This window comes from Anopheles aquasalis, chromosome 2 (genome assembly GCF_943734665.1).
Source record: "Anopheles aquasalis chromosome 2, idAnoAquaMG_Q_19, whole genome shotgun sequence".
Classification (NCBI taxonomy): domain Eukaryota; kingdom Metazoa; phylum Arthropoda; class Insecta; order Diptera; family Culicidae; genus Anopheles; species Anopheles aquasalis.
In genome coordinates this window covers 33136669-33157500 of record NC_064877.1, presented here as the reverse complement: position 1 = coordinate 33157500, position 20832 = coordinate 33136669, and the positions used below count along the sequence as shown (strand labels likewise).

The following is a 20832-nucleotide window of genomic DNA, read 5'->3' as shown; positions in this document are numbered from 1 at the left end:
GGTTGACGAAATCGATCGATAAAGAGAAGCCAAAACAATCTACCACCTCCCAGACTAAACTCATCAAACAAAGCCAAAAAACGACGCAAAAACAAATCAATCGGGAAAAGATAACACAACCTGAACCAAAAAAGGAGATAAAAAAATCGACGAAAAAACAAAACAAAACAGGATAAAAAAAGGAAAGATCCGGAACACAAGCAGGTCAGAACGGGGGTCATCAGAGCGCTGCCGCTGGCCGACTACTCACCGTCACCGAGCTGTTTGGGTGTGCTGGACGCACCGTCGCGCAACAGTTCCGCCGGACTGGTCGGTGGTGGCGTATGGACTCGCGAATCCACGAACGTCTGCTGATGGCGCTGCTGCCTGTGATGCTGCTGCTGCTGCTGATTGTTGAAGTTGTAGCTGTTGCTGCTGCAGCTGCTAGTAATCGTGGATACGTTCGGCATCGAGGCTCTCCGTGCCAGGATACGATCGACACCGGCCATCCCCACGACACTCCGGTTCGCTCCCATCAGCATGAGTGGTCGGCCATCGTCCGAGTCACGATCGGCACCGGGTGTGGCTGTACAGATCGAGCACAAAAAAAAAACGGGGAGGAAAAAAAGGAAAAGGAAAAAAAAGTGAGACCATGGACCAACGGTGGGTGGCCACTCGGTGGCCACTAAACCCGGGTGGGGAAACGCTGGCCACTTACCTTGGGTGTAGCATTGGCCGTACGTGTCCTTGTTACACTGGAGCACCTTGTGCTGAATGAACCGGACGATGTTGGACAGGGCGAACGTTCGCTGACAGGACCCGCATGTCAGGATATCCTGTGTACCGACGCGCCCATCGCCACCACCACCCCCACCTTCCGTCGTCGTTTCGCCCGTCTCGGAATCTGCGAACAGGGTGTCCGGGTATGTGTGCGTGCGTGCATGTGTGTGTTGTGTGTTCCGACGGACAGATACGGAGCGGATGTGATACCGGGAGTGGCAAGAAGTGGGCGAAAGCCGGAGAGCAAAAGGGTTGCGGGGATTGTTGAAGGGTGGGAAAAGGGATGGAGCATCACAAGAAAGGGGGATGGATTGGAAGGGGGAAGAAAATAGGCGAAGAATTAAAAATTATTATCTCATCACAGCTAATTTAATGAATTTAATTAGATTTCTTTGGTTCGGTGGTTTGGTTCTCATCTCTCTCTCTCTTTTTCACACATGCGCTATCTTACTGCCTCTCTCTTTGTCTCTCCCTTTATCTTTCCCTGTGAGGAGAATAGAACTAGCCAGGACACGACCACAGGACGCTGTCACGTCATCATCTTGAAGGGGGGAGAAGGAGGAAGTGGAGGTCCATTCGAAACACATTCCACCATCCGGGTTTTGGTGGCAGTTTTCAACCACCCAATCCCCCTCTCTCTCTCTCTCTCTCTCTCTCCACCCCTTCCCTCCCACAGTATTGTTGTTCTTTACGATTTTAATTAAAGCTTGGACTCGCTCCACTCCTCGCAGGATTCAGGACACTCACGACGACGACGACGACGACGTCGTCCAGGAGTCACTTCTCAGGCTGTCCAGAGAGTGGTCCAGAGAGAGGTTCGTTTTATTTTTACGAGCTACAAGAGTAATAGTTACTCTCACCAGCGAGCAGCGGATGGCGGATGCTATGGCGGTAGATTCCTTGGCGGCTTGACACTTTTATAAAGTACCGAAAAAGGACACACATTCCATTCCGAAAGGTTCCATTCGACCGGGGCGGTCCGGCGCTAGTCCATTCCGGTCGCTCGTAATCCCGTCACTCCGGAACCGAAAGTCCGGAGGAAAACAAAGGGAGTCACGCGCGCGCGCGCGCCCGCTCACGGGTTAACGGGTTTTAGTGAGTGATAAAAGTTTTCCCCGACTCCTCTCCAGAAGACTCCAGTGCCACGGACACGCGAACTTATTTATATCGAGTGGAGTTATAAATGGGGCTATTTTCATTTTTCGGAATTAATCTCATAAATTTCTCGCCGAGCGCGCCAGAATACTACCCGAAAGTACTGGGAGGAAGAGAACGATGCTGATGGCACTGATTCTAACGCCAACCCATTTTGCTTCGATGCTTGACTCGCTTGCAATCCGTTCGATTTTATCTCCTTGCCGAGAAAGGACTAGCCGTGGTTTTTGGCGCTCATCGAAGGACGTGTAATTAATGTGACACCAAGTAGTCGACGATGCCATTGGTGTGTTGGTGTGCGCGCACAAGGGGCATCCCCTTTGGCCACGGAAATGTGCGGAGGGAAATAAAATTGAAATAAAAATCACGGTAACCATTTCAGCCAGCGAGCGAAGGGACGACCATCCACACCAAGACACCCAAGACGCCAATCCATTGGTGCGCCAGTCATTAAACGCTGCGAATGGCGCGCGCGGTGGGATTGCTGGCCATAAACCCTGGTACTGTGGTCCCCTTGGGCAACATCACTCCTTCCTCCCGAATCTTGCAGACGATGAGCTCTCTAAGACTAAGACCGGTGTGGTCGTTGGCCGAATCGAGATCAATCCAGACTGTTCGGTGTCTGCTAGCAAGTGCTGCTGCTGCTGCTGCTGCTGCACTGGATATTTATGTTTTGCCGATGAATTGACCTACTTGAACCTCCTTCCTTTCCTGGCACGACATTAAACACAGGAATGAAACCGCAAAAGCACAAGCAGTGAGCGTGCGTGGTGCGTGAATGCTTAGAGGGAAGCTGGATGAGGAGAGGCGGCAGCATCGGCAATTAATATGATAATTTGTTGTCATCGTGCGGTTCCCTCTCTTGGCGTGTGTTAATTGGTTCTTTGCATCGCATATCGACGATATTTATGCAGCGAGGATTTCGAGGCCGCGAATGAAGACGCGAACTGTGGGGCGCGCTATAAACTGTTATGCGTCGCAGAAGGAGTGTTCAATAAAATTGCGAACAGTGGTGGATTTTTTTATGACGGATTTATGCCATTTATAGTGCAGGCAAACGGACAACCTTCGAGGAATATGCGCGAGTGCGGTGCCGTTAAATGGAAATTTGGAATTGAGTATTGGCGACATGCCCTGGATTAGCCGCGCCCTAGGAATGTCCTCTAAAAAACCATCGAACCAAAAAGAGAAAAGAGAAAACGAAGCAAAGTCCTGCGAGCGCATTAGCTGATGAGAGACCATCGAAGGCCATCGCCATTGATACTCCCCGTCGTAATCCATTAGTTTGCCTTTTACTTCCACTCGCTGGTCAGCCGGTTCGCTTATCTTTTAGCGACTAGTCCTCGTCGTCCTCGTCCTGCCAAACAACAACAACGGACCAAAAGCGATATGATGATAAATGAACAACCGACCGACCACAGCACAGCCCAGAACGTCGCCGGTTATCGTTTCGCGTCCGACCGATCAAACCGATTGATGCACGGCGCGAGAAACAACAAAGCCTCGATGTCGCAAGCCAAGGGTGGCGCGGTGGTATGTCGCGCCACGAACAAAAACAATAATGGTTCCAGGTCACAAAAGGAGCAAATAGTGCCGTGGCGGGACAGTGGCGACGGCGATTGCTCAATGCTCCGATGACTAATGGATCCAATCCGATACGATCCGAACAGAAGACAAGTTCCGTGGCATGCGTGCGTGCGTGCGCTTGTGTGTGTGGTCCGATAAGCCAAATGGCAAACACAATCGATTGGCCAACCAGTTCCCTGGTGCCGGAAGGCGAACAAATTGGCGGACAAACAGGAGACGACGTCCAGTGAGAGAGAGAGCAAGAGAGACCAGAGACCACTAATTCCCCCGCGGCGATACCTTGCACCCATTACGTCATTAAATTAATAAAACTACTAGAGGGAGAGCCAACGAGAGAGAGAAAGAGAAAGAGAGAGAGAGAGGGTGAGGGCAGTGACTGTTACTGGACCAAGCTTAGTGTCGGTCCTAATCCCCGTGACTTGCTTCCAAACGGCGTACGAGTGCTGGTGGTGGTATTGGTGGTGTTGTAATCCCCTTGTTGCAGGACACATCAGTCTAGTGGTCGACCACCACTCCACACTCCAAGGATTAACACCCATCACTCCCCGTGCTGTGCGGTGCCGTTTCCTTCTGGCCACGACGACATCCGGACCGTAAATCAGGCTTATTTAATTACCCTTATTGAGTGTTTGGTAGCAGGCAGTAACAACCATCAGCACCACCGTCGTGCAGCGCAGTAGTGACCGACAGACACCAAGGCTTCAAGGATCATCGACGAGGAGGAGTGATGCCATCGATAACATCCTTTCGCCTTTCCCCCATTTCTTCGATTCTGGGTGCGTAAAAAGGGCGAAAATACAAAGCATTATTTGTCCCCTCGATTATCTATTGCTTTAGTACTTGGATTTACAGCCGAAGTAAGGCTGGACATTGGTCAGTCCCGGTGGAGGCGAATGGTCACCGGATCGATTCGCTTTTCGAGCAGAATTCATGCAGTCCGTCGTCACGCATCGATCCAACAGACGAACGACCAAAAGAGACAGAGAGCGTGAACGAGAGAGCAACGAGCGGTCGAGGGAAAAATGGGCGTCCACTTCGTTGGTCTTCTTCGACTTCTTCGGACAGGTCTTCTTCGACTCCTTTTCTCTCCTCGGTTCGACGCTGTCATGCACGACGACGCATGCTGACCAATGGGCACTAGCAGCGGCCAACGAAGGGGTTTATGCTGCTCGTCGTCGTTGATGCGTCGTTGTCGTGTCCACACGCACGTGGTGAGAGTGACCAATGGGAGCAGTCAAGACTCACCGGGGGCGAACCGGTCCATTCCATAAAAGGTGCGCTCGCTCTCACTCACTCTCTTCGGGGTCGGTGGGGGGAGAGCATAAGCCTTCTGCTCGTGTCACATATGCATCTGTCTGCCCTGTCTGCTCTGGTTGTCTGGTGGGCTGCACATGAATGCATTTGATGTGGACATCTCGATATGGGTCTCCTAAGCTGGATCGAAAACCGTAAAGCTCAACAAAAACCCCTCTGTTGACAGGCGATGAAACCGGGTACGTTCACGAGGAATAAGGTCCTGAAATACGGAACTGACAAACGCAGATTAGAGGCTCGATTCCCCCGATTCAGGACGTTCATCAACATCGGTCAATCATTGTCAGCACAAGCGACCGCCATTGCAGTTCTCTCCTTTCACTATTCCTCCCTCTCTCTCTCCCTCTGTTTTCGCCCTCATCGAATGGACCCTTGGATGTGGGAGGATATCCTGAAATCCCGTGGAACAAACCAGCAGCGCGTAGGTAGCACCGGTCTCTGCCCAACTGCCACTCGAGCCAGCAAACTACAGCAAATGCAGCACCACTATAGTGTCGTCGAGTGTGGCGAGATGCAGCTGTGGCCAATTGGCGTGAGTGGCGAATCGAAGCAGGAATCGAATTCGAAGGTGAAACACAAGGCCATTCGCGGCTACTTGGCGTTTGATCTCCGTATGCCTCGCTGACTCTTGAGCGAGGCAGCCAGCGAGCAAGCAATTTGCATCTTATGCAGTTCTCCGGCTTTTCTTGAGTGGCCCTGCAAGAATCCGTGCGAGTCGTGCATGAGTCGAGAGTTTTGTGTCGGCGAATTCCATTTGAACCACCGCGACCAAGGAAGGACCTATATTCCCGTACGTTTGACCTCATCGAGAACGACGACAACAAGCAGGAGAACCGTGTACCAGTGCCCTGGACACTTATGGTTTACGAAAATTAATTTGTCCTTCTACGGGAAGCCGCCGTGAGTTCGAAGGACACACAAGCACACCATTTCTTTCTTTGACGCAAGGGCCGTCCAACCATTTTACTCGACCGAAGACGCACCCTACAGGAAAGGGGTCAGCAATCTGTGACCGATTCCGCGGGACCTTCTGGGATGTCCTTCAAAAGACACACAGAAGGACATCGTCCGGACATCCACACAGCATCCGAGACAACGACGCCACACAGTGACCGAAACGGAAAGGGGGAAGTTCCACAAAGAGCGCGCGAGATGAAATCTTCCGGAACGCGCGGAACGCGGAGGAAACCGCGAGAGGATGCCGAGAATGATGAATTATGTTATGTCCTTTCGACGAAGGACGAACACACATACATATGCGCGAGCGCGAGCGCGTGCCATCAAGCTGCTAGCATCAGCATCGTCAGCAGGAAAAATTGCTTACTGCGGACTACCGTACGCCGGAGTCGTCCTCAAATCGCAAATCGTCATAAAACCGCAAATCGAATTCCGGTCACAAGTCACAAGTCGCACAAGTCGATTGAATGCTCCTTGGAATGTGGCGTAAGCTTCTTCTTCTTCTTTGTCTTTCTCTTCGTCTGTTTCTGCTAAATTAGCTGATAACTATCTCCAGTTCAGACGTAATTGCCCCTTGAATGGCTGCAAGAAACAACAACAACACACGAAACATCCCTTTATTAGTTTGCGAGTTCAGGACATTGAAGACGTTGGCCCATCACCATCGCTACGTCCAAGCCCTCGAAACCGCCCAACTATTTGATTGACTTTCGATGCATAAATTATTGGCGTTGGAATCCATTGGACGGAAAATCGAAACAATAAGGACACCCCTCTCTGAGGTGACCTCCTCCTCCTCCTCCTCCTTGATTCCCCGCAAATCCGCCACCGAAAACAAAGAAGTGTTTCCAGGTTATTTATTCATAACCAATGTTGATTGACCGCCGTGCGGAATCCAGATTCGGTTCAGTACGTCGGATACCTCCCTCCCATGACCGCATCGTCCGTCAGACGTCGCACGACGTCGTGTGTATGTTGTGTGCGCGCGGCCGCCCGCAAATTCGATTAGGAAGTTGTAAATGATCCCTGATGCGTACTGCTGGCCCCGGATGCCCGAAATCCGGACATCCAGTCCAGGACCGGGACCTGAACCAGGACCAGGGACCAGGGACCAGTGAATCGCCGCCGGCGATTGCCGATGATTATAGGGATATTGCACGCGGAAAAGGGAACGGTCGGCCGCCCCTCCAATACACGTCCACAATTTGTGGTGCTCCCGTAACGGACGGAAATGTCAAATTATCGATACGATGTCACCCAATGTTCGGGAGCGCGTTCTGCGAATGATGTTTAGCAGAACAACGACGACGACGACGACGACGACGTGCCTTTGGGGCATTCCTTATTAAGGTCGCGGCGGTCATGCCATTTGAACTGATTGTACGAGGCGAGTTACTGGCACACAAGACCAGATAAAGATGTTAAAGTGACGGACTTCTTGGAGCAGATGTGACTATAGGGACCGTCTGTATATTTGAATCCAGTTCAGGTTAGACCGAAACTGGACCTGCAGCGAATTCCCTTGGATCCGCGGCTATTTACTCAGAGATCTCCTCAGGTTCTCAACTTCCCAGGGGGAAACCAGGTTGAAGCTAGTTCTTCTGCCGTGACAGGCCTACCGGAGGGCAAGCTATAAACAATCCAACGATCCACTCCACAGCGATGAGTAAGCGAAGCACTTGAGCAAACAGCTGCTCAAACGGCCAACACCGAAAGCCGATTCATCCGGAGCCGAAAGCCGGATCTGTGGACGGTCAGCGTGGAAGAAGCTGTCCACCAGCCCCTCCTTCCTTCCCTGCGCTCCACGCCATTTCGTCATCATTGTGGGCCATAAAAATGTGCCAGACTAATCATTCTGCAAATATTGACCGGGAACAGAGACCGCCCGCGAACCCAACCACGCTGGACGCTCGACGATGACGCGCCACGGTCGCGTCGCGTTTGTTGGATAGAAATGTGCACCGCGGTCTGGTTCCCCCGGTGTGGTCCGAGGCTGATTGTTTCCGTCCCCGGAACAAAAAAAAACACACAAGCTACGTCCAAATGATGGAAGGTGCTGATGATAAGCTCGTGCATGCAGGCACCACAGACTGCGCCCACTCCCCATTTGCATCCGAGGTTATTCCGTTGGCCACAAACGAAGCGAATCGACCCCGAACACCATCACCGAATGGGGACATCTCCTATTTAGCTTGTGCGAGAGAGGGTGGCAACCTTCGGTTGTTGGCGATATCGGGCGAACGCACGGGCGGGAACCGGCTCGCAAAAGGGGGGTGGTTCGTTCGTTGGTCGCGGTCATTGAAGAGCTATGTGTTGCGGGTCAACGGGTGCCTTGGACCCCCGGGTGGCACTAACCCATATAGCAGCCCCTTATCAGTGCGTGGGGATCCGCAACCGGTACGCATGGCCATCGCCCCTATGGTCGCGCGGTTCCGTGGTGACGCGTGGTTGCATCCGTCCACGACGACGACGACGACGACGCAGCCCGGCGTTGGACCCTTATCAAGCGCCAAGGTGAAAGGCAAACATTTGCACCTCGGCCACAAACCTGCCGCTGCTGCAGCACAAGGGAGACCACCCGAACGGGGGTGGACCACCCGACCGACGAAGAGACAAAGAGCGAGAGCGAGAGAAAGGACCGCCACCAGAAAGTTTACCTTCGCGGCGTGGTGGCGTACACCACCGAGCTCAGCGCGCGGTTCTCGCTTATCAGTTTCACGCCGCGCGCCACGCCATGCCACGCCACGGTGTGTTGTTTGCGGAGTGCGGAGGTGGATTGAACGCGTATCCACACCGACAACCACCAACCGGTGTGCGAGGGTGGTCGCGGACCGCTTATCGCTCGTTCCGCCTCATCCACCGGCCGCCACCACCCCGGGTGTCGAGACGGAACTTCCGGGGCGGCATAGGCGGGCGCGCACGTACACACATTCAACAAAAACCGGCCGACCGTTGGGCACATTGTTGCTCACTCGACGGCCCCTCTGTTTGCCCATATCGTTCACCGGCTGGACCCCTATCTCCTCCACAATTCCATGTCCATTCCGTCGTAGGTCCGGACGTTTTGGATTGGAACCGACCAGCGTGGAAAGAACCTGTAGAACCAGCGGTATCATAATGAGGTCCCAACTGGGGACTCCAGAATTATCAATTGGCCACTCTAGGTACCGAAATCCAGAGTCGACTTTAAAGGCGATTCAAGCTCAAAGCCCTTCGGTGACAAGAAACTGGTGACGCGTGATGCCGTGGCCAAAGCAAACACACGCGCGCGCAAGCCCCACCAGCAGCAGCTGGTCGATCGATCGATAACCCAAGATACAGTCCACCCACGCCAAGCCACACTACACCCCACACTGTCACTGTCGTCGTGCTTATCACTACTCCGTTTGGTCGTACGCGCAAACGGAGTTCGATTCGATTGTGCTCGATCGAAGGAATCGTGCTCCCGCGTTCCCTAGGAGACCGTTAGGACTCCGTACATGCGGTGAACGAAATAGGCGCGAGCAAGCGAGCACCCCGTTAATTGTAGACCACTGGCACTGGCCAACTCCGCCTAGCGACCGGAAGTGGCTCGCTCAAGAGGGTGCTTCATGCACACTGGGACGGGAGGAGGTACAGCAAAAACAGGGTGCAAAAGGGGGGTGGTGTACTGTTGCAAATTAAAGGGTTCCCTCCAGAGGACGACGACCGGTTCCTTGTTTGTGACCCCTGGTGAATTAAAGAGAGACCACCATCGTTCCACCCGAAACCAACGAAGCCAAGAACCTAGAGAGAACAGTGCAAACTCACGATCACGGTTGTGCGAGTAGAACCCGGCATCTTCGCTGGTGGACAGCATGCTGCTGGTGCTGCTGCTGCTGCTGCTGCTTCTGACGGTTCTTCCGGAGGTCTTCCGGATGTAGTATCACTCTCCCTTTCCCTTGTTCTCCCTGTGTTCACTCTGTACACTCTGCTGAAGCACGATTCGTTTTCTGTTTTGAGGTTAGGCAACGACCACCATTCACTGCTCAACACCACACACGGCACACTAGATCGCACCAGCCTCTAGGACACACAGAGAATACACTAGGCTGGCGGATTATTTTGCCTTCTTTTTCACCAAGATTGTTGTACTGGATCACGCGACACACACCACAGGGGGGCACAAATGAAACAAAAGAACATAAACACAGCGAAAGAAACGAAAAAACGGCAGTCAACGGTAATGGTGTGCCCATCTGCCTTGAGTGGGGGGGGGGGGGCTGTGGGTGATGGCAACAGAAAGCAGAAACACCTGAACACACTACTGTATCTCACACTGTCACCGCCGAGAGGCACATTTGGCGCGCTTCATTACAATCCCGAACGTCATTCTTTGCCGCGGAGGTCCTGGCTTGCTTTAATTCCCGTAACTGTTCTCCCTGAGCAGGACACTGGTGATGAGCTGATAGTAAATAGCGCGAGAGTGGGCGGTGGCCTTCCGACGTGTGTATGCGTGTGGGGGTAAGTGGACACACCGTTTGTTGACCGCAATCGATCGCTGGCAGCCGTCGATGGTTACTACGATGCTGCTCCTGATGTGGCTACTACGTTGCTGCTGCTGCTGCTGGTGTAGCTGCTGGGTGTACTACGGCTATGTACTGGTCACTGAACGCACGTCCGTTCGCGTCGACGACGTTCCGGTGTATGGCTCTGGCTCTCTTGACACCCAAAACCCTAGCCCCCTGCCACGGTCGTCTGCGCACCCCTCACACGCGCGCACCCCGGCTCGTACTCTCTCTCGCTCTCTTTTTCTTTCGCTCTCGCTTCCTCCTGCGCAGGATGTCGTTGTGTTGGCCAACGGACGGCATAGGAACGGACGGACCGGCGGACCAGCGGACGGACAAAAAAGGACCTCGAGTCTGTGTGAGTGAGCGTTTTCGAGGGGTCGACGGTTTTTTTTTCCTTGCCGTATCGGATGAGCTCTTCATACCGACGAGTGTGCGCAAAGGAGAGAAGAAGATAGAGAGCGAGCGAGAAAAAAACGCTCTCCCCTCACAGCACTCACACACAGGATCTCTCTTTCTCTCTCTCTCTCTCTTTCTTTTTCTCCGGTGAGTGCAGGATGTGAGTGCAAAAAGCATCCTTTTTTGGGCTGGGTGAGCGAGAGAAACAGAGAAAGAGAGAGAGTGAATTACCCCCCCATCCCGAGACAAAAAGGACTTCTCGTGAGGGGTAAGCGAGTCCTGGCGAGACCAACTCACCACCACTACCACCAGCACCAGCACCAGCATCAGCACCAGGACTTAGTCCAGTCTCGGGATGGCCTAAAGGACGACGACGAGAGAGGATGCTCGGATCGAGTTGCTGCCGTTCGGTTTTATCTTATCACGAAATCATCTATCACCACCACTGCACGCCTGTACGTGTGCACATGTGTGGTAGTGCCGAGCGCCTACTAGAGCGTCCTTTCGATGATTGGTCATCGAGATCCGTATCTCGGTGATTCTGAAAAGGGACTTCGGATTCGGACTGTCCGAGGCGATGTCCACACACTTGTCACCGGAATTCGATCGAACATATCCGTGATGCTAGCTGGTGGTTGTGTTCATTATGACAACGCGTTGACCGACGGATACCGATCCTAGGGATAACTGACGAATCTGGTTACAAATCGTCATCCAAACCAAGCCAAGCACCGAAAGGTCCTCAACGAGCTCAAAGAGCTCAAGTGCACGGCATCCGTCGCCAAGTGCATCGAATGACATCGAACATCGACGAGAGCCCGGACCTGCAATATCCAATTCCAATGGTTTCTGGCGTTCCCATGCATCCGACCATTTCAGTTCGTCCTTTGGCACTTGGTGCATTACGGAGAGAATGGTGGGAGTGGTGGGCTGGGCACATCCTTTAAAGAAATTCATTTCCTTCTCGCAAACGAACCAATCGCAACCCATCGTTGATCCAATAATCACAAGGAAACTGCTCCCATTCCGTTGCTTATATCCGGTCCAGCTTCACCTCCACGGTACTCCAGGGTTGCAGCTGCATATCCTTTATCGCTTCAGAGGACAAATGCCGCTAAGAAGAGCACCGGATGGAGGGCAGTGGCTCATCCGTTTCGAATTCTAATGCATTTCCGTTCCGTTAGTCTCGTAGCTTCAAATATTCAAAATTAGTACCTCAAAGACCACAGAAGTTCAAGAGAGCGAAAAGGCTCAACCACCAAAGTGCATCCTTATCGCGTGTTGCGCTCAGAACACAACAATGCGTGCCACCGAGATAACGAAGATTGAGTGTACTGTTGTGGTGTTTCATGTTTTTTTTTCGAAAAGGAAGAGTCTGGCTTTTTGCGTGCTGGAACTGCTCTAGATTTCCTTTTCTTGTGCCACGATTCTGTGGTGGCCACGCATAAAAAGCGTGATCCACAGGAATGTAAAAAAAAACATATCCTCGCACAGGACATCTCAGCGAGAACACAAAAACACAGAGAAGAAGGCACGATAGTTGGGTAGAAAAAACGCCTCAAAATCCACACAAAGCTAACGGGGCCTCGCATTTCGAGTGCGTCAACGACGACGCCGACCGATCGTATACCACGGCAAAGGGCCACAAGGATGGCCACTGTACCACGAGGAACCACGGATCAAATTCACCACAACCGCGCTTCCGTCCTTTCGGGCCTCCTTTTCCCGGCGTCCAGCCCTCCGAGAGACCCCCAAAGCCAGGCCAGGAATGACGGTGAATGAATGCTTAATTATATCTTTGATTTATATTAATAACAAAAGCCCTGGGCTTCGGTATAGCGAGGAATCGGTGCGATAAACAACGGAAAATTAGAAAACACGCAGGCCCCGAGGACCCGCAGGACACATACGCACCAGGGTATTTGTGGGACAGGGAAGAAAGGATCGAAAGAAGAAAAAAACGGGCTCCGAGATGCCCGTCTTCATCAGCGGATCTCGGCCGCGGGTTCACGTTTTTTTTTCGCTCTCCCTCTCTCGCTGTTTCTCGGTCCAAAACGAATGAGATGAAAAAGAGGAATGGTGCGAAGGGAAAAAAAGAAGCAAGGAATCGAAAAATACCGTTACACGGACTCGTCGGTCGGTGAGACGGATCGTTACCCCCCCTCACCGTCAGAAGCGTCAGGACGCGACCATTCCCTCAGCGCTTTTTTATGTTCCTGGTGGTGCGCGCGGACAGATCCTCGGCACTTTTTTCCCTTCCTTTTTGTCTCGCTGTGGCCGTGCTGGAATATCGATATTAGAATACGTGCGTATGTGTGCTCTTGTGAGTTGCGTGATTTATTTGTTGTCCTGCCGCTGACGGCTTTGCTTTGGAGTACGCTTTTTTATCCGGCATTCCAAGGTTCCTTCAAGTCCAAGTCCTAGTCTGCAAAAGGACCTCGCTCGGCTGATCGCGCACCGGGAGAAAGGACATCCGAGAGTGTGTGCGTCATGAGGGTAAGGGGAAACGACCCCTAAGCGCCATGCCACGGTCCGGTCTCTGCCAAGGTGATTGTCGCACACGGATCACCGGTGGGTTCGGATGTTTTAAAAAACCAATTTATGCGCCCCTAGGTAGAATCCGGTTTTTTTCCTTCTTCTATGATCTGGGACCCCCTTAAAGATCTGGGCCTTGGTGTTCGGTGCACCCCAGACAAAACATTCTGAGGGAAAAAATTGGCGAACGAACACTTTCTTCTCCAGAGTCCAGAGTCCTTTCGCCATGAGATTAGATGCGTATATGTGCGTGCGTGTGCGTAAGGATCTCTGCAACGCTGCGAGGGGATCGAAGGAAAGGACATGCAGCAATCATCAACATCGTCAGCATCGACGGCTGGCGATAGGATTTCGGGGTCTTCGCATTCTTTAAGCCCCTTGCTGCCATTCTTCACCAATGATCCCGATGATCATGATGATGATGATGATTGTGGTCCATGAGGACTCGAGCTCGATTTGCAGCACCCCGCGATGATGATTAATAAAAAGGAAGAAGCTCGCTCCCGGGGATGGGACTGATCACGGATCACAGATCGCGAAGATAGGCGAGACGATGCGTTCGTTCGTTCGTTCGTTCGTTGGCGAATCCCGTTGGCGTTGTCCATCAAACTCTCTCACGGCACCGGAAACCGGGAGGGGTGCATCGCACCTTTTTGCCGAGTGCCGAGATGCGTTGCCACTGCATTCCGTTGCCGGATCCGGGAGATACTGCTTGGGCTATTTATGCGAAGATGCTTGTTGATCGGCGAGCGTGAGAAATGTGGAAAATACTGTCATTTTTTTTTTGCAGGATTCCAGGTTTTTTATGTCTTCCAGCTGCTACTGACCGGGAGTCCTTTGGTGGGAAATGGAACGACATCGTGGACACAGCTGTGTCCTGCTGTTGGATAGTTTTTGTGCCATCTCGCGATTGGTGAGTGGAAGGAATAGTGGAAGAGTTAAAACAGAAGCGGCGAAGCGATGATGTGGAATGCGTGGAAATGATGACCGAAGCCGAATGAAAACTAAGGGAAATCTTCAAGAAAACCTGGAGAATGTTCTGGAGGAAAATCGTGCCTTTTATGCCAAGGAAAACGGAACTGTTGTCGAATATGCTGGACAAGCGAACTTCAATCTTTGGGGACGTCAAAGCTTCACAGAGAAGGAGAACGGAATTGGAAACACCTTCGGACTATTACTTACGCTGGCGATGGATTGGAAGGAATAAGAACTGTCATCAAAACTCGTCTTACCTGGAAGTAGAAAAAAGAGAAAAAGAAACATTAGAAGTGGAACAAGCGATGAACATTCGCAAAACATTTGAACCATTTCGGAATGCAACTGCCGCTTCCTTGCTTATGCAACCACTCCCGACCAACGCGGACCACCGTTTGTTACGATTTCCAATGCCACCCCTTAGGTCAGGCCACACTCGTAGGGGCCTGGCAGCTCGTTTGTCGACATTAACTCCCGAACGGCGGCTCGTCATAAGCGAGGCATAGTGCTACACTTTCGCGGTTACATATTACGCGGCGGCAACTGGAACGCGAAACCAACTCTCGCGAAACACTCGGCAGCGGCAGCGAAACCAAATCGCGGTCCGGAATCGAAGAAAAACAGAGCCCCCAAGAGCCCCCAAGAGCCCCCAAGAGCCACCATCGCCACCACGGTGCAGTATGAACTTTAGCATCGAGCGCGTGCGTTGCATCATGCCGTGAACGGTCTGGACGGTTGGCCATGTTATATGCCGAGAGCCAGGAGGCCCCCAGGATGGAGAGAAATCGTGAGTAACCTCTTCCCGTGCACCGTGGCCAATGTGGCGTTGGTTGGAGCACGGTACAGCACGGCAAGAGGTCAGTATCGGTGTACTCGGTGCATCTCGGTGCGGTGGTTTTTGGTGCCTGATTGGCCAACGATACCAGCCGATGCCCTTCCCGGATCTTCCGGACTGTGAGCGAGTCCGTTTGTTTTGTGCAAAAGGTCCAATGTCAAACCGATCGAAGCACGGGTACGTGGCTGGTGGACGGAGAGAGGAAATCCGATCCGAAAATTGCGAATTATCTCCTGGTCTCTTGAAGAGATGTCGTCTGTTTTCTGAGAGAGAATTCTAATCGATAGTTGGTCGTACTCCATATACGAGAAAGCAGGCACCACGTCGAACATAAATCATGTTCCCAATCACTTGTTGAGTTCAATCGGCTCGGAGGCCCAACAATACCAATGGCACACCCACCCAGTCGATGGATTAGCTACCGAAAAGTGGGATGCGATGCGAACAAAAAAGGACGACGTAGAATGAACTGGACCTGAGCTGAATATGTCCAAACCAAAAAAAAAAGGTTCAAGGCAGGTCCACTCGTTCCCTCTTCAAGCTACAATTATCCCATTGTCGTCCACCGTCGTCTGGACGATTCGGATTCGGATTGGGAAGACCGTAAAGCGAAAGCGAAAATCCAATTCCACCATCACAATCCCTGGGAAGGGTCGATCGGACAGGCCCCGACGAAGTGACCGATTAAAGGCTAGAGAAATGTCCTTTCTCCTTCGACAGGACGACCACAATCACGGTATAGTTGTTTGGACCAATTTTGATTGATTCCTTCGCTCTCGTCTTCTGCGTTTGGCTGCGTGGGAAAGTTCCAACCACTGGCCCCCGTCTGTGGCCGAGGCAGGTGCCCGTCGCGTGAGCTGCGGAATTTGTAGAATTCGAGAACCGATTCGTGCTGGCCGAGCCAGGGCTCAAGGGTACGGTCCCGTTCCCGTTGGACACCTTCACTTCATTCGTAGAAATCGCAGAGCAATTCGCGCAGACGATCCACGAATGGATTCCTAGAGGCGTTACCCTGTAGCCAGGTCAGCTAGTTTGTTGTGTCCAACGATCATTTACATAAATTATTTGTAGCATAAACAATCCACCCACTGCCGAGACATAAAGCGACCGCACCACTGTGGCCACTGAGACCGTGGACCTTCTGGACCACGCCTCATCGCCCCGGTGAGGGTAAAGCAGGATCAACCATCAAAGATCCAGCGGTCGAAGGTAGTAACAGAGTAGGAGCGCGGACAGTGGGTACCAGAACAGCGTTCCACATTAATGATGAGTCCGGGACAGCAGAGGACCAAAGAAGCGAATGTACCTACCAGTCAGAGACCTCTCAGCATAAGAGGTAGGGGAATAGTGACAGTGGCATATAAACACAGCATAAACAGCACCATCAACAACAAAAACTCCGAAACAAAAAACAATTAAATGCAAACAAAAAAAAATGGCGAAAAAAGTGGAAACGTCACGAGAGAGACAAACATTCCATCACCAAGCACTACGATCCTTTGCCTCCAGGGACCAGGAGCAATAACTATTAGCATCACTGGGACCCCGTGGATGGTTTATCGTTTTATGGTTTGTTTTGGATCGAGGCTAATTACGAAAGACAAAAGGGACGAGCGTGCGGGTGTCCACAGGGCAGGACTTTCGTTCTCTCTCTTTCTCTCTCTCCGCGTGGTCTTTTTTGTGGACTTCTCGGACTGTCTCCGAACCGGACAACAGGGGCTTTCACTGGTAGCAATAAAGCCATAAAGCTCCGACTGGTCGACCTGGCCAGAGGACACTCAGGACAACCCCCTAAGGCCACACACTCAATAACGCCTCAATCACTACAGTGCGCCTTACGAGTTGGTTTTTTTTCTTCAGAAGTTGAGAGAAGTATTTTTTTTTATTGTGGCTTTCTCGGCTGGTCTCATTGTTTTTCTCTGTTTTATTGGCACCCTCCCGTGGGCACCCGGAGCCCGGTCCTGGAGCACGCCGCAACGGCGGACGACGGACAGAAGCGGTTCTGTTTGTGGTTGTCGTCGGTTTGCTGTTGTCCTTTTGCGGGTATCAGTAGCGCGGGCAGGCAGGCAGGCAGGCAGTCCGGTATCCGTTGTAAACAGGTCATAAATTCAATTCGCATTCAGCGAGAGTCGGTCGGTGGTCACTGTGTGTGCTTTTTGTGTTTGTGTTTGGGTGAAGAATGACCGAGGACACTTTTATCGGGTTCTGTCTTCGCTTGTCGTCTTTTAGGTCCTGTTGTTTGTTGTGGATTAGAGGCGCACCGATTGAATTAGATTGTAATCAAGCAACACAGAAACCATCCCGTTCAGTTGAAGATGACACCCGGAAAAGGGGGGGGGGGGTCAGTCTCTGTGACATCATTTGCCGACGATCTCTTTGCGCGATCGTGCAACCGAACCGAAAAGCATCATTTATCTCATGCGATAGATTTCCATATTTTATCAGCAGCAAAACAACAAGCAACAACGCAGCAGCTTAGAGACGACCGCATGTGTTTCGCCGCAAAAACAAAAAACAAAACACATAACCTCTCCTAACGGTAATCCATCATCTTCCCTTTGGGAGGGGGGTGACACATCATCCCCGTACAGATCGGCATCGGTGGCTTTTGATGGCTTTTTAGGGAGTCCGCTTAAAGACAACAAACAGCGGCATAACGATGCCGCTGATGCCGGTGGTGCCGGTCGCTTTCGACCGCACACCAAGAACCATCAAAACAAAAAGGCCGGAGAATCAATTTGCATATCTGGCAGCGATTAGATGCGCGATGAACGGGAAAATCTGTCACCATCTGTTGACCACCACCATCATCGCTTCGCTTTGCTTCGCTTCGTATCACTTTCGCTTTCCAGTTCCCCCTCGGTCCATTTTTATGTGTCTTGTGGTCACAGCCACAACAACAACGCGCTGCCCATTGCGTGAAGCCCAGAACGAAGAAGCCTTGAGAATGGCAAAAGACAGCAGAAGAAAGAGAGAGGCCGAAGAGGTAAGAGTAAACAGAAACAGGCGGCGAAAGGCAAAGAGCGGCGAAGACACACAAGGTTTGGCGCACGGTAAAGGCAAAATGCAGCGCGCTGGTGACGCTGACCATAAATGACATAATCTCATGGGAGTCGCGGCACTCCTGGTGGTGGAACAAGGGGGTACAAGGGGTGCAAGGGATGGTCACGATCATGTTCACCACCCCTCTCGCTACCGAGCGTGAGCGTGCGATTCGGTTTCTCCGCTTGACCACTTGACGCACGGCCACGTCCATCGGTGAAGGCACCTCTCGACGAGAGCTTCTTGGTCGGCAGCATAATCCATCTTTAGCTCTTCGACCTACTCACCCCCGCACCCACTCAGCACCCCACCGCAACACCACCCCCCTGTCTCTGGTGTGCCTTTCAATGTTCGATTCGATATCGTTCCAACCTCAGGCTCGGCGGGTTTCGTGGCGTGGCATGGCGTGGCGTCGTCCCGTGACATTTCGGAACGGAACAGAGCGGACGTGGGAGCCCAAGAAGTCCGAGATATGAAATATGCTTTCAAGATGCAAATTTCATGCGCGCGAGACCAGCGACCAATCCAACCATCGGAACGGGACCCGCGGGTTTCCCTTTTTCGGGCCAGCCTTTTTCCGCGGTGCACTCGAATGCCGGCTCACCGATGCCAAGAACGACCAACACCCGGGCGCTGGGATGTGAAACGTAAAACCATAACACACCGCGTTGCCGACCGCTGCTTCTGATGCTTCTTCTGCTTCGTCGTCTGTCCTTTTACGTCTCTCACTGTCCCTCTGTCTTTTGCTGGCTTCTTGTGAACTGGACAAAACGCTGCCGTGCCAGGCGACCGCATAACAAATTAAATTTGTCATGTTCACGGACACATTCTGCGCGACACATTCGAGGAACGTGGAGGACAAGCGAGCGAACGAGCGAGGACACATAAACAACGCCGTCGAGTGCAGGTCAGGTTCAGGGAGTCGTCGTCGTCGTCATCGTCTGAGGGTCCAGCACATCTAACGGGACCTTCGGGACACTGATTCCTGCCTTTTTCTTTCGTTATTATTGTCCGCCTCTCGTATGTCTCAGCATCCTCTTCTGATGGCTTCTAGGGGCCATGGTCAGCGCAATGGACCCTGGACCCTTACAAAAAACCAAGAGGGACTTGCTGCTCCGGGTGACTTCGACGAGGACTAGCGGACACTTTTAATGACTTTTTCTTCTGTCTAGATTAGGGGTTTTTTGGTTTTTTTTTTTTTGTGATCATCTTTCGGCCACACTTCGCGACTGTCCTTCGCTTGTGGTTTATCTTTCTCACGGCCCGGACGCAGCATCAGTAGCGATGGTGGTTGGACAACACATGGTGCGCTATGGGCACTTGAATGGAATGGAAATGACCAAGCGAAGAACCGTCGCAGAACCATGGGAAATGAGGCGTGAAGCTGAATGAGTCCAATGGGTGCGTATGTGTAGGTTTGTGGTCACGTCCCAAAAGGACGCCTTCGTTGAAGTCCTTTCGATATCCGAGTAGCTAAAACCCAAGGACACCCTCCGTTAGTCGCTCCAAATTTCCCAGAAGTCACTGAACTCCAAGTCCAGGCTCCAGGAGCGTGAAGCGCAAGGAAAACTTTTCTCAGCGATCCTCGACCACACATACACTACTTCCCGTGTAGCAGAAGAGGTCAATAAATCAGCCGAGACGAGACGAGACGAGACGCGACGAACCGAGCCAAGAATCGCAGAACAAAGCGCCAAGGAATTAAGGGGCACGCGGTGCGACGACATCCGCGACAAAACCACATTGGCCAGACCCGGGTCGGGGGAAACCCATTGGACTTGGAGTTCACCAGAGATGTCCCCAACGGTGCGCCAGCTAACTGGAGAGCGAGAGGGAGAGCGAACGCGAGGTCAGGGAAATAGCGGCGAATCCTCATGCCCGTCGAGCGACACATCTGGGCGACGACACATTTGCCAGGGGCCCACCACCACCGCCCGGCACCGTGTGGCCACGCTCATATCCGCGTGATTTATGCTCGCGTGGGGACCATTATATGCAACAATTTCATCATCATCATCATCATCATCAGCAGCAGCAGCAGCAGCAGCAGAAGCAGCTGGAGCTGAAAAACCAGTGACAGTCGTCTTGTCCTCTTGTCTGGTAACTCCCGGCGTCCGGCAACTCCACGGGTACACGGGTTGGTGGGGGTGATGTTTGATTGTCGGCATCCTAGGTCCAACTCCTGGCCAACCAGACCCCCCTCGGTGGACAAACACGGACAAACGGTACCGGTCACAGTTCATCGCTCTACGCGCCAAGGAGGAGCAGCTCGCGATACTCTGTGCTCCAGATCCCCAACCAGCCCGGGGGGACCGAAGATGCTGGAGACTAGGCGCCGACACCGTGAGGTCAGTCCGCACCGAGAACCGCGGCACGACTTTTCGAGATTTCGCGATTTCTGCTCTGCTTCTCTCTCTCTTTCTCTTTCTCTGTCGTCAGTTCTTTGTTGCTTCATGAGTGTTGACCATGAGTTAGTTGGTCAACACCACCGCACGGCACGTCGCAGGAAGTCCCCACAAACCAACCAACCAACGGGCGAACACATGATTAGTCGCACTTTTTGAGCGAATGGTTCCCCGCATAGAATGGCGATCCCGTTCCCGGACCCGTTCCCAGGCGATTCTCATCTCGCTAGGTGGGGTGAGTGGGTGAAAGGGGTAGGAGGGGGAAGGGGGAGGGCATGCGAGATGGCCACACACACCATATGTTGAGCGCTATTGGGATTGGAGACGAGGACGGTGGTCCCGT

General features: G+C 52.5%; 1 protein-coding gene across 2 annotated transcripts in view; it reads right to left on the bottom strand.

The window, feature by feature from the left end:
* LOC126570262 (B-cell lymphoma/leukemia 11A) overlaps positions 1-20832 on the bottom strand; it is a 64945-nt gene that overhangs the window by 15588 nt on the left and 28525 nt on the right. The window contains exons 1-3 of one of the 2 annotated variants that reach the window (XM_050227880.1): positions 9562-9610; positions 698-883; positions 251-565 (exon numbers count right to left, since the gene is read on the bottom strand). The exons of the other annotated variant lie outside the window; for it this stretch is intronic. Of the exons in view, the coding sequence (XP_050083837.1) occupies positions 251-565; positions 698-883; positions 9562-9610 (550 nt within the window). Of the gene's footprint in view, positions 1-250; positions 566-697; positions 884-9561; positions 9611-20832 lie in introns of those variants that run through there. 2 annotated transcript variants of the gene reach the window in all.